At 43.3% G+C, this 14,953-nt stretch overlaps 1 protein-coding gene across 1 annotated transcript in view; it reads right to left on the minus strand.

The window, feature by feature from the left end:
* Positions 1–14,953, minus strand: part of LOC140455576 (uncharacterized) — a 65,771-nt gene that overhangs the window by 3,392 nt on the left and 47,426 nt on the right. Inside the window, exons 10-12 of the mRNA XM_072550497.1 lie at positions 13,651–13,911; positions 1,908–2,183; positions 1,513–1,791 (exon numbers count right to left, since the gene is read on the minus strand). Coding sequence (XP_072406598.1) covers positions 1,513–1,791; positions 1,908–2,183; positions 13,651–13,911 — 816 coding nt within the window. The remainder of the gene's footprint in view (positions 1–1,512; positions 1,792–1,907; positions 2,184–13,650; positions 13,912–14,953) is intronic.

Here is a 14,953-nt window from a genome sequence, read left to right on the forward strand (position 1 = left end):
GGTTGGGCAAGGGGCAGTTTGGGAACTCACTGGTGAGTATCGGGGATGTTGAGTACCAATGGAATGGGGTTTGGGTGCCACAGTGGGCTGGTGAGGGGGCCTTGTTAGGTATCCAGTTGTGGAGTTCTGTGTTGTGTCCCAGTTGTCTGTCCAGGGTGATGCACTGCGAGTCTGACAGACGTCTGGAGGCGGTGAGCTGGTGTTGGTGCTGGGGAGAGGTCAAGTGTTGGTTGCAGAATGTCAGGTCATGGGTTTGAGGGGATGGAGTCAAAGAGTTAAAGAGTCACACAACAAGTTTGCGTGTTCAGTCCAACTTGCCCACACTGACCAGATATCCTCGTCAGTGTGTGAATGGAGGGATCAGCAGTACGTTTGGAGATGGTCGGTTTTCTAGTTCTCTGGTGTTAGGGACCAGACCAGGCCCCCTCAAAATATTTGAAGAAGGTAGTCTAGATCTGAACGGTTTCTTATTTTAAAGCTATATGGGAAATGCAGTGTTCCAGATACAATGCAAGTGTTCAAACAACTCAATGTTAAGCAAAACACAATTTACTTAAACGCTGTCATTAAAATAAAAACAAAAGAAAAAGGAATTTTGAATAACTTAACAATTGAAAAATGTAACCGAATACAGTACCTATTATTAATTAACTGTTCCAATTGTTACATCCCATAAACACCTTGGCAAAAAGGTAAATTCAGTCACAGATTCTTACATGCAGTTCTCCAATCCCGGAGGAAACAATATCAAGAAAAATATGCAGAGAGTAATAGCCAGGTGACACTCACTGAAGCTGCCAACTCTTTTGAGATCCCAAAAGCTTCTGATGTAACTGAACAAAACCAAACTGAGAAATCTGGATCTGTGAGAGCTGGCCACACCCATTCAGACTGCTTCTATTGTTCCAACTTAAAATAAAACCCCAAGGCCTCACAACTTGTTTACCTCAGTCATCACCAGCAGTGCGTTTGGTGTCTCTGCCTTACAACCTCTCTTCAAAACAAAAACTAGGCCACCAACAACCTTTTAAAGTGACAGCATCATCACAGTAGGAGTTAAAGAAGCTTCTAATCCGTAACCTCAGAACCTGGAGATCTTTCCAGAGGGTTCCGGATGCGAAGTAATTGTCCATTGGAAGTTGAAACTTCCCGGACAAATCCCATTCCATGAGTCAGGAATTCTGAGGGGTCCAGACCTTCCTCTCTCAGGGTGTTTGGCTGCTGGACAATCTGGGTCCATGTCTGGTGCTGAAGCCTGGAATACAAGGGAATATGCTCATAATTCTGGTGAGATTATTCCGGAGTGAAATCAACGAGTACTTCACAGGGCTGTGGGAATCTGGAATCCCCGAAAGGCTCTGGAAGTTTGGGATTCGGAGATCCTTTCAAACTTACAATTGAAATCTTTAACTCAGTGAGACCAACATGACATATCAACACAGAGAAGAAGGTGGGTAGTTGCAAACAAGGAAGTGAAAAAGTGTCCTCTAAATGGTTTCATCTGTCACTTACCCCACTGATAGAGCTGGGCCTCTGCCAGGCTGCTGTGTTCAATTTGACAGGAGTATTGATCCTCATCCCCAGCATTGATCTCAATCTCTTTCTGGATCTGATGGGTCCCATTGTGGTTCGGTCGTATCCCCGAAGATTGGGTCTCAGACATGACCTCTCCATTCCTTAGCCAGGTCACCTCGATGTCTACAGGATCAAACCCAGTGACCAGGCAGGAGAGAGTGAGTGGCTTGTCCTGACCATTGGACTCCCTCCTGGAGATGAACACTTCAGGCTGAACTGTGATGGGAAAGGGTGAAACCACAAACAATAGACAGACACTGAATGGAATGGGAGAACGGTTTCATAGATCAGTGAGGTTAGATCAGAACATGGAGCAAAACAGAAATACATACTTTTCCTTTTGAAATAATCCTTTCCAGCTTCCAGATATCTGTTTAAATATTCAACAGTGAGTTCTTCCAGGTGTCTTTTCCAGTAGTTGTTCCAGAATTCATCAGAATCCCATTCCTCTTTAGTCATCACTGCAATGGGATTGGACGTGATCCATCTCATTCTGTCTGGGTCTAAACTGATAAAATCCTTTCCGTCAAATCCAAATCTCATCGATCTCTTAATGCTGCCGTCATCACTGATCTCAACAGTAGTTATCTGTTGAAAAGTGTGAATTCCTGTCAGTGATGAAACAGACATAGATAATTAACAAATTATTTAACCAGAGAAACAATCCGATCAAATTATCCTGTATCAGGCCCAGGGTGAGGGAGTTACACATGGGGCTAATCCCCAAAGCCTGTGCTGTCAGAGGGTCCCAGAGTCAGGCAGCACTGCCCCTTTCTCCAACTGCTGTCTCACACCTCAACCTGGAGCAAATAAGCAATGTGCTCTCCGATCCAGGTCAGAATTCCAGCGCTCACATTCCCACTGTCCTGGAACGACAGGCCCAGTCCTTCTGGTCATTTGTTTCAATCACAGGCTGCATTCTCGGGGATGTAGCCCATGTCTGTCCGTGATCACGCCGTCAGCCTCCCACAGGCTCTGACCCACGATCGGACTCTGTGTGTTATTTACAAGGACCCTCTCCCTGCGTGGGGCTGTGAAATCTCTTCCCCTGAGCATAGTGGAAGGGAGATGAGGATCAATCTCTTTAAGTTACTCACTACCTGTGTCCATCTTCTGTCAGTTTTATAAATGATTTGGATATGCAGATCGGAGGAATGGTTAGTAATGGTTCATTTGCAGATGCCACCAAAACAGGGCTGAGGAGTTTAATTTAAATAAAAGTTGTTGCATTTTGGGTCAATCATAGTTGCACTTGTACAGTTAATGGTAGGGTGCTGGGGAGTGTTGCCAAACAAACAAACCTTGGGGTGTAGAGTCATAGTTCCTGAAGGTGGAGTTGCAGATTGACAGGATAGTGAAGAAGGTGTTTGGTCTACTTGCCTTTATTGGTCAGTGGATTGAGTCCAGCAGTTGGGATATCATGTTGCAGCTGTACAGGACATTGATTCAGCCAGTTTTTGAATGCTATGTAAAATTCTTGACTTCCTGCTTAAGAAATGTGAAAGGGTTCAGAAAAGATTTACAAGTTTTGGAGCTGTAGTGAGTGACTGAATAGACTGGGGCTATTTTCCCTAGAGCATTGGAGGCTGAGGGGTGACCTTATAGAAGTTTATAAAATCATGAGGGGCATGGATAAGGTGAATAGCCAAATTCTTTTTCCCCACGATAGGGGAGTCCGAAACTAAAGGGAATACGTTGAAAGTGAGAGGGAAAAGATATAAAAGCGATCTAAGAGGCAACTTTTTCACACAGAGGATGGTGCAAATATGGAATGAGCTGCCAGAGGGAGTGATGGAGACTGGTATAATAACAGTATTTAAAAGGCATCAGGATAGGTTTATAAAAAGGAAGAGTTGAGAAGGATCTGGGCTGTTCTGGGTAATCCAAGATGGAGGACAGGAAAAAAAATTGTGTCTGGAAGAGCTGCTTTTTCTTTTGAGGTATTTTAGGTGTTTGGGTGATTTTCTCAAATTCCAGGAGCAGCAATTACTGTTGTATATGCTGTTGCATTGTTTTGGAACTTTGTAGAGAAAGAAAAGTCAAAACAACAGCACTTTTAAAAGGAGGAAAGGCAGACAAAGAGTTCACGTATCTGTGGATATCAGAGTGTGTCTTGGAAAATTAACAAACAGCGAAATTCACAGCTGACCTTGGAGGAACCAGCACAGGAACAGATACCATCATAATTTTTAATGTGTAACTTTGCTGGAAGTCTGCAGAACTGAATAGAGTAAATTCTTTTTTGATTATTTGTTTAACTGAAACCTGTCTCTTGATTAAAAGTTTAGAAATATAAACCAAACGTTCCCAGTTACCCTGGAGCACTGCTTTCCAGCGCAATAAGACGGTGATATTTTCTGGATCTGTAGATTGTGAAGGAGCAGTGATGGCCTTTAGTAAAATGGTATGCTCTTCCTGTCGGATGTGGGAGGTTAGGGAGAGTTTTCATGTCACTGATGATTATGTTTGCAGGAAATGTGTTTGGTTGCGAATCCTATTGAGTCGCATGGATCGGTTGGAGCTACAGTTGGAGGCATTGAGGAATTTACTACAGCAAAGGGTTGTGACGGATGGCAGTTACAGGAAGGCAGAAAAGCCGCAGATACGGTCAGGTAGATGGGTTACCTCCAGGAAAGGTAGGAGAGTTAAGCACGAAGTGCAGGAGTCTCCTGTGGCTATTCCCATTTCAAACAAGTATGTTGTTTTGGAAAATGTAAGGGGTGATGGAGTCTCAGGTGAATGTAACAGGAACAGCCAAGTTTCTGGTATCAAGACCAGCTCTCATGTAATGAGGGGTACGTCGGGTTCCAAGCACTCGATTGTGTCAGGGGACTCTCTATTCAGAGGCACAGATGACGTTTCTGTGACCAGCAGTGAAAAATCGGAATGGTGTGTTAACTCCCTGGTCTCAGGATCAAGGATATCTCAGACAGAGTGAAGAATGTTCTCAAAAGGGGAGAGGGACCAGCAGGAGGTCATTGTACATGTTGGAACCAACGACATAAGAAGGGAAAAGGATGAGATTCAGAATGGAGAATATAGAGAGTTAGGCAGAGATTTAAAAAAGAGGTCCTCGAGGGTAGTAATATCTTGATTACTCCTGGTGCTGCGAGCTAGTGAGGGTAGAAATAGGAGGATAGAGCAGATGAATACGTGGCTGAGGAGCTGGTATATGGGAGAGGGATTCACATTTTTGGATCATTGGAATCTCTTCTGAGGTAGAAGTGACCTGTACAAGAAGGATAGATTGCATCTAAATTGGAAGGGGACTAATATACTGGCAGGGAGATTTGCTAGAGCTGCTCAGGAGGATTTAAATGAGTAAGGTGGGGGGAGGGGGTGCACCCAGGGAGATATTGAGAAAAGTGATCAAGCTGAGGCTGGTACAGTTGGGAAAGGGAGTTAGTCAAACAGCTGAGGCAGGAAGGAACATAGCAGGCAACAAGATAGCAGTGATAAATTAAACTGCATTTACTTCAATGCAAGAGGCCGAATAGAGAAGGCAAATGAACTCAGGGCATGGCTAGGAACATGGGACTGGGATATCATAGCAATTACAGAAATGTGGCTCAGGGATGATCAGGCCTGGTCGCTTAATGTTCCAGGATACAAATGTGAGAGAAGGATTGCAAGTGGTGGGGGGCGGTGGGGGGGAAGAGAGGAAGGGGAGCGGCATTTTTGATAAGGGATAGTATAACTGAAGCAGGATATTCCTGGGAGTGCATCAAGGTGAGTTATTTGGGTGGAAATGAGAAATAAGAAAGGGATGATCACCTTTCTGGGATTGCAGATGCCTTAGTAGTTAGTGGAAAATGAGAAACAAGTTTATAAGGAGATTTCAGTTACGTGTAAGAATAATAGGGTGGTTATGGAAGGGGATTTCAACTTTCCAAACATGGACTGGGATTGCCATAGTGTTAAGGGTTTAGATGGAAAGGAATTTGTGTACAAGAAAATTTTATGATTCAGTGTGTGGATGTACCACCTAGAGGAGGAGGAAAACTTGACGGAGTCTTGGGAAATAAGGTAAAAGTGACTGAGGTGTCAGTGGGGGAGCACTTTGGGGCCAGCGACCATAATTCTATTAGTTTTAAAATAGTGATGGAAAAAGATAGACCTGACCTAAAGGTTGAAGTTCTAAACTGGAGGAAGGCTAAGTTTGATGGTATTCGGCAAGAACTTTCAAAAGCTGACTGGGGGCAGATGTTCGCAGGTAAAGGGATGGTTGGAAAATGGGAAACCTTCAAAAGTGAGACAATAGAAGTCCAGAGGCAGTATATTTCTGTCAGGGTGAAAAGAAAGGCTGGTAGGTATCGGCATGCTGGATGACAAGAGAAATTCAGGGTTTGGTTCAGAATAAGAAGGAAGCATATGACAAGTATAGACAGGATAGATCAAGTGAATCCTTGGAAGAGTATAAATGCAGTAGGAGTATACTTAAGACAGAAATCAGGAGGGCACAAAGGGGACAAGAGATAGTTTTGCCAAATAGGGTTAAGGAGAATCCAAAGGGTTTTTACAAATAAGGACAGAAGGGTAAGTAGGGAGAGGCAGCCTTTGTATGGAGCCAGAGGAGATGGGGGAGATGCTAAGTGAGTATTTTGCATCAGGGTTTACTATGGAGAAGGACATGGAAGATATAGAATGTAGGGAAATGGATGGTGACATCTTGAAAAATGTCCAGATTACAGAGGAGGAAGTGCTGGATGTCATGAAACACATAAAAGTGGATAAATCCCCAGGACCTGATCAGGTATACTCTAGAACTTTGTGGGAAGCTAGGGAAGTGATTGCTGGGCCCCTTGCTGAGATGTTTGTATCATCGATAGTCACAAGAAGACTGGGGATTGGCTAACATGGTGCCACTATTTAAAAAGGGTGGTAAGGAAAACCCAGGGAACTACAGACCGGTGACCCTGACATTGGTGGTGGCACATTGTTGGATGGAATCCTGAGGGACAGGATTTACATGTATTTGGAAAGGCAAAAGCTGATTGGAGATAGTCGACATAGGTTTGTGTGAGGGAAATCATGTCTCACAAACTTGATTGAGTTTTTTGAGGAAGTAACAAAGAGGATTGATGAGAGCAGAGTGGTAGATGTGACCTATACGGACTTCAGGAAGACATTCAACAAAGTTCCACACGGAAGACTGGTTAGCAAGGTTAGATCTCAAAGAATACAGGGGAACTAGCCATTTGAATATAGAACTGGCTCAAAGGTAGAAGACAGAGGGTGGGGTGAAAGGTTGCTTTTCAGACTGGAGGCCTGTGACCAGTGGTATATCACAAGGATCAATGATGGCTCTACTGCTTTTTGTCATTTATATAAATGATTTGGGTGTGAACATTGGAGATATAGTTAGTAAGTTTGCAGATGACACCAAAATTGGAGATGTGGTGGACATTGAAGAAGGTTACCTCAGATTACAATGAGATCTTGATCAGATGGGCCAACAGGCTGAGGAGTGGCAGATGGAGTTTAGTGTAGATAAATGTGAGGTGCTGCATTTTGGAAAAGCAAATATGCATGACATATACACTTAATGATATGGTCCGAGGGAGTGCTGCTGAACAAAGAGACCTTGGAGTGCAGGTTCATAGCTCCCTGAAAGTAGAGTTGCAGGTAGATAGGATAATGAAGAAGGCATTTTGTATGCCTTCCTTAATTGGTCAGCGTATTGAGTACAGGAGTTGGGAGTTATGTTGTGACTATATAGGACATTGGTAAGGCTGCTTTTCGAATATTGCATGCAATTCTGGTCTCCTTCCCATGGGAAGGATGTTGTGAAACTTGGAAGGGTCCAGAAAAGATTTTCAAGGATTTTGTCAGGGTTGAGGGTTTGAGCTGAAGGGAAAGGCTGAACAGGCTCGGGCTGTTTTCCCTGGAGCGTTGGAGACTATGGGGTGACTTGATAGAGGTTTATAAAATCATGAGGGCATGGATAGGATAAATAGACAAGGTCTTTTTCCTGGGGTGGGGGAGTCCAGAACTCGAGGGCATAAGTTCAGGGAGAGAGGGGAAAGGACGTAAGGGGCAACCTTTTCATGCAGAGGGTGGTATATGTATAGAATGAGGTGCCACAGGAAGTGGTGGAGGCTGGTACAATTGCAGCATTTAAAAGACATCTGGATGGGTTTATGAATAGGAAGGGTTGAGAGTGATTATGGGCCAAGTGCTGGCAAAAGGGACCAGATTAATTTAGGATATCTGGTCGGCATGGATGACTTGGACCGAAAGGTCTGTTTCTATGCTGTACATCCCTATGACTCTAAAATGCTGACAAATGGGACTTAGATCAGCTTAGGATATCTGGTCTGCATGGAAGAATTGACTGTAAGGTCTGTCTCTGTGCTGTATGATCCTATGAATCTACCTTCTGTACAATTTCCTCTAATTATTACAGTGTTTTTAAACTTTGTTCTCATTGTTTAATCTATTCATCACAAATTAAACAGAATGAGTTGGCCTCTTTTGGGGCAGTGGTGGTTTCCCAGAATGCCCTGTTTCAGGTTCCAGCTGCCCCAAAAGGGTCACAATATATCTGCACAACGTGATTCAAAAATATCTCCAGATTATGAATGGACCATGACAGTCAAATGTTCTTTTTGATGTATCTCCGGTCCTCAATTCATTCGTTAGCTGACTGTTTGCTGATTGGCTAAGAACTAAACAAGATTAATGTTAATGATCCTTCCATCAATTTCTTCATTTTGTTATATATTTCTTCATTCCTAGCATTGTTTACTTTACAATTCATTTTTTTCTGTTTTCAAGACAACAAGTAATAGATTCCAGTGCTACACTTGATATGCTGCTTTCAAACACATTACCAGTTAATTCTAGTAACATGGGAGTTCAGAGGGAGAGTGGGCAAGTCAGCCCTTTGAGTCCACTCCACCATTTAACATGATCATGGCTGATCTTATCCTGGTCTCAACTCCACCTTCCTGCCTGCTCCCATCCCCCTTTATCCTGCTTTCCATCAGAAATGCAGCCATTTCTTTCTTGAATTTATTGATTGGTTCTGCCCCACTCTGGGTCAGTGAGTTCCACAGATTCACAACCCTCTGAAAAAGGTAGTTTCTTCTCAAATGAGTTTTGAATCTATCTCCTCTCTCTCTATGTCTATGACCTCTTGTTCGAGACTGTCCCACAGAGGAACATCTGTTTGACATCGACCTTCCCATTCACCTTGAGCATTTTATATTCCTCAATCAGATGCTCCTTCATTCCTCTGATCTCCAGTGAGTTCAGGCCCAAGCTATTCAATTGCTTCTCATACAATAACCCTTTCATCCCTGGAACCAGCCCGGTGAACCTCATCTGAACTGCCTGCAATTTCACCCTTAGGTAAGGAGACCACAACTGGACATCATTCTCCAGGTGTGGACTCACCAATGCCTTATATTATTGTAACAACACTTACAGTCATAGAGTCATAGAGATGTACAGCATGGAAACAGACCCTTCGGTCCAACCTGTCCATGCAGACCAGATATCCCAACCCAATCGAGTCCCACCTGTCAGCACCCAGCCCCTATCCCTCCAAACCCTTCCTATTCATATACACATCCAAAGCCTCTTAAATGTTACAATTGTACAAGCCTCCACCACTTCCTCTGACAGCTCATTTCATACACGTACTACCCTCTGTGTGAAAAAGTTGCCCCTTAGGTCTCTTATATATCTTTCCCCTCTCACCCTAAATCAATGCCCTCTAGTTCTGGACTCCCTGACCCCAGGGAAAAGACTTTGTCTGTTTACCCTATCCATGCCCCTCATAATTTTGTAAACCTCAATAAGGTCACCCCTCAGCCTCCGATGGTCCAGGGAAAACAGCCCCAGCCTGTTCAGCCTCTCCCTATAACTCAAATCCTCCAACCCTGGCAACATCCTTGTAAATCTTTTCTGAACCCTTTCAAGTTTCACAATATCTTTCTGATAGGAAGGAGACCAGAATTGCATGCAATATTCCAACAGGGGCCTAACCAATGTCCTGTATAGCCACAACATGACCTCCCAACTCCTGTACTCAATACTCTGGCCAATAAAGGGGAGCATACCAAACGCCTTCTTCAATATCCTAACTATGTGCAACTCCACTTTCAAGGAGCTATGAACCTGCACTCCAAGGTCTCTTTGTTCAGCAACACTCCCTGGGACCTTACCATTAAGTGTATACGTCCTGCTAAGATTTGCTTTTCCAAAATGCAGCATCTCATACTTATCTGAATTAAACTCCATCTGCCACTTGTCAGCCCAATGGTCCATCTGGTCAAGATCCTGTTGTAATCTGAGGTAACCCTCTTCACTGTCCACTACACCTCCAATTTTGATGTCATCTGCAAATTTACTAACTGTACCTCTTATGCTCGCATCCAAATCATTTATGTAAATGATAAAAAGTAGAGGACCCAGTACCGATCCTTGTGGCATTCCACTGGTCAGAGGCCTCCAGTCTGAGAAACAACCCTCCACCACCACCCTCTGCCTTTTACCTTTGAGCCAGTTCTATATCCAAACGGCTAGTTCTCCCTGTACTCCATGAGATCTAACCTTGCTAATCGTCTCCCATGGGGAACCTTGTCGAACGCCTGACTAAAGTCCATATAGATCACATCTACCGCTCTACCCTCATCAATCCTCTTTGTTACTTCATCAAAAAAGTCAATCAAGTTTGTGAGACATGATTTCCCACGCACAAAATCATGTTGACTATACCGAATCAGTCCTTGCCTTTCCAAATACATGCACATCCTGTCCCTCAGGATTCCCTCCAACAACTTGCCCGCCACCGAGGTCAGGCTCATCGGTCTATAGTTCCCTGGCTTGTTTTAGCACCCTTCTTAAACAGTGGCACCACATTAACCAACCTCCAGTCTTCTGGCACCTCACCTGTGACTATCGATGATACAAGTATCTCATCAAGAGGCCCAGCAATCACTTCTCTAGCTTCCCACAGAGTTCTAGGGTACACCTGATCAGGTCCTGGGATTTATCTACCTTTACCCATTTCAAGACATCCAGCACCTCCTCCTCTGTCATATGTTCTTTGCAATAAATGCCAGTATCCCATTTGCCTTTCTTGTTATATGCTGCACCTGCATATCCACTTCCTGCAATTCATGGTCAAAAACACACAGATCCCTCTGTACTGACACACTGTGAACCTGCTTCCCAATGAAATGACAATTTGTCTCCTTATTTTCCGACCAAAATGAACAACCCCACAATTATTCACATTAACCTCCACCTGTCAGAGTCTGGCCCATTCTCCTAGCCAATATCCATCTGGAAACTTATTATCTCCTCATCATAGCCTGGTTTCCCACCAATATCAGTATCATCCACGAGTTTAACTATGATACCCTCTGACCCTGCTTGCAGTTCATTTATACAGCTTGTAAATACTTGAATTCTGACAACTAACCCGTGCAGCACAAGACTAGCTACAGGTCAAAAATTCCTGATGAAGGGCTTTTGCCCGAAACGTCGATTTCAAAGCTACTTGGATGCTGCCTGAACTGCTGTGCTCTTCCAGCACCACTAATCCAGAATCTGGTTTCCAGCATCTGCAGTCATTGTTTTTACCTCATTGATTTTACCCTACTGCGAATCCTCTTGCAAGGATGCCTGCCTTGAAGAAGTTTTCCTCCTCTCTCTACAAGAATCTCAGGTAGTCCCTCTCCCACTGCAACTCCCAGGTCATTTCCTCTGCCCTGAAGCTCTTCAACCATGTCGTGAAACAAAAAGATTCCTGATGAAGGACTTTTGCCCGAAACGTCGATTTCGAAGCTACTTGGATGCTGCCTGAACTGCTGTGCTCTTCCAGCACCACTAATCCAGTAGCTACAGGTCACAATCCAGAGAAGGACCTATTTTTCCTGATCCTCTGTTTTGTGTCAGTTAGTCAATCCTTTATCCAAGCCAATACTCTCCCTTTAACTCCCTTGGATCTAACCTTCAACAAAAGCCCCTTTACCCATCATGTGCGAGACTAAGGTAATTTAAAAGATACCATGCAAAGACTGCATGAAACACTACATAGAACAGGCAGACAATGAGCAATCCACATCCATGAACTCCAACTAGCCACGAAATACCTGACCAGCTGTCCCTGATAGCCAAATATACAGAAGCCAAGGACCACAAATTCGACTGAATCAATACAACCATCATAGGACAAGCTAAACAGAGGACAGCCAGAGAATTTCTAGAAGAACGCCAGTCATCTACAGACTCCATCAACAAACACATTACCTCGGCCCAATATACCGGCCACTACAATGAACAATTGGAATCAGAAGGAACAGAGCCAAATAAATCCCAGAACGCACAGTACAGCAGCGCTTCACAGGGGGCTCTGAAGCACTGGAGACGTCACTTAGACAGGGGATGAAATGTCTGCAAATCAACTTTCTAGTTCAGCGACCATACCCTTCCCGTGGCAACCAGCACCCAAGCTACAAATCTTTACACAACTCTTGATTGTCTCTGCTTATCTCTCGATGGATGTTGCCTGGCCAGCTTTGAATTTCCAGCATTTTCTGTTTAAATTTCAGATTTCCAGCATCTGCGATACTTTCCTACCCTGTGATATGTTGCAGTGACATTTCTACTTTCGGGGTGCCTGTAAGATGTTACTGCATAGGGCCAGGTTTGAAGAAACAGAGATGTTCACATAACAGGAAGAACCAAGTTGTGTGTCATTGTCTGTTGGTCGGGCTCCCATGATTGAGCAGCACAAAATGGCTGCTGGCTGCCCATGGTTAATTCAGCAGGACATGGCTGACAGTAGTTACAGTACCTGGGACAATGTTTGCTTCACGTAGCCTTCACATGTAGGACAATAGTAACTCTGTATAATCAAGGTTACTGACTGAGAGAGAATGTGCAGCTGCAGTTGCTTCCTTAGGTAAGAACATTTCGCACTAATTAGTTGTTTCTCTTGAATTATTTAATCAATCTGTTACAATATTAAGAGTAGGTTTCATTTATGATTCTTCAGATAATCATAGATATCGATTCTGAAGTAGTTGTGAATCTACATATATATAAAAAAAACACTACAAGTACTGGAGGAAAAGATTCAAACCAGTTTCAGACAGTAAACACAATCCCCACTCCCCCCCCACCCCGCCTCCCCATTACTACAGGAATGAAAACAGAGATCAGCAGATTTTGAAATGTGGATTGAATGAACACTTTATGACACAGTTTGTTAGCTGAAGAATTCTAACATTTGGTGAAACTACCTAACTTTGTTGGGACCATTTAAAAATCAATATTCTTTTGTATTTCCTGTGATGAGAAATGTGAAAGATTCCTGAAGCAAGTATCCAGTAAATTGGCAGTTAACATGGTGCAGCTGGGAGATGTCACTGGAATACAGTATCCATTGTGAAAAACCTCAAGAAGAAAGATAAGAAAGTCTGAGAAAACGTCATGAAGGACCAGGGGTGGGTCAATAACCTGTCCATCTCTTTGTTGTTCAGTGATATGATGAAATACATTGAGGTAAACTTGAACTGTGTAAGATGCTGTATAGAGAGCCAATTACAGAGGGATAACTCAACATCACTGACCAATTGTTATTGGTGGGGGAGGGGGACCTGCACACTCTAAGCTTTTGATGTGCCTTTTTGCAATGCTGTAACTGAAGCTATCGATCACATTAAAGGTTATCTGAATCTGCTCCGTGACTCAGACTCTCACAGATAAAGTCTAACATCTGAGAAAGCAATGGTTGGAAGGTGGGTCACACTGAAAGCTGAGATTTCAATAGGCTTTGCAAATAGACGAATGGAGTACAAAATCTAAAGACGATTTGTTAAACCCATGGAAAACATTTTGACTGCACTGTGTCTACAATTCCCTATTTCGGGCGCTCAAAAGATATGAAGAAGTGGGGTGAATGTTGGTGGTGCACTGTGGGTGGAAAAGGCTCACAGAGATAAGGGAAGCATCAAGGTCTATTACGTCTCTCCCTGGGGACCAAATGTCAGTGTTAGGGAATGAATGAGGTTTTAAAAGGGGACAACCAATAGAGAAATTCAATCAGCCACATCTTACCAGATGTCTGGTTTGTCCTCTTCATTATTGTACTCATCGTTTCCTTTGCTATGTTTGCACGTATTTTTGCCCGGTCTGTGAGATAATCCCAGAAATTCACATTGAAGGATTCTGCCATGAAGTGCTGTCTGGGGATGCACTGTTGGGTTTTACTGTCACGAGAAGCTATTATAACTCCATTGACTGTTGCACTGTTTATAATCTCAGGAAAATCCTTAATTCCAGAAACAACTGTGTAAATCACAGTGATTACATTAGTCTCTATAAAGCAAACAATGAAAGCAGGAAATTACTCAACATGAAAATAAACATCATATTAATATACCTGGGCTACAAAACTAGAATCACATCACAGACATCAGGGACATCGCTAATGAGAGAGACTGCCCTCAAAATCACTTTCAACATGTTATATCTGTAAAGGTCAGGCTGAAAACAATTACACACACTTCCAGGTGGTCAAAGTGAGGCCCATCCGCACAGTGACAATCTCCAATAACTCACCAAATTATAACACTGTCAGACTCCTGTCTGATATAATCAACAGAATCAGATTCAACTGGGTCAGAATTAGCTGCTGCAGCCTCTCAGAACAGGGAACACAGAATCAGGGTCACTCAGATACTCGATGGAGTCAGTGTGGACACAGGGAGAGGCTGGGACACAATCCAGGGATTGGATATTAAACAGAAAATCACTAACCTGGAACAGGAATCTGGCATAAATGGAAAAAAAATATTGAAGGGACTCTCCTGCCCATGGTCCATCTGGAGTGAGGAATTCAGGATAATCCGAGGGCAGGTTTATCCAGAACCAGGAAAGATATGGGGTGAGTGAATCCAGATTGAAATGAAGAGAAACAGGAGTATTTTGGGAGGATGAAGCGTGAGACCATGGGGGACAGTCACTATGTGAACAGTCTCTCTGTCAAACAGGGGGGTGGACAATCCAGAGCAGGATCCTCACTGTCCTTCACTGAGCTTTTTAATCAGCCCTTTATACACGGTCAGTAGGATGTTGGTGTCTGAGATAACCCGGCCTATTCAACCATGAGGGCATCACAGCTGAGCCAGGGCTGGGTTTTTTTTCACAAGTTTACAAAAGAAAACTAAAAAAAAGACCCAAGTATAGACATTGATATACAGTTAAATCTTAAATAAATGATCACCAAAATCTATCAGACAAGAAAAAAGAAATACCAAGAGAAAAAAAAAGACAAAACTCAACTAACCACTCATCTAACTTACAACTAACCAGAGTGTATCATGAAAATTCTTACATTATTCAAGAGAAAAAAAAATCC

Source organism: Chiloscyllium punctatum, chromosome 30 (assembly GCF_047496795.1).
Source record: "Chiloscyllium punctatum isolate Juve2018m chromosome 30, sChiPun1.3, whole genome shotgun sequence".
NCBI lineage: Eukaryota > Metazoa > Chordata > Chondrichthyes > Orectolobiformes > Hemiscylliidae > Chiloscyllium > Chiloscyllium punctatum.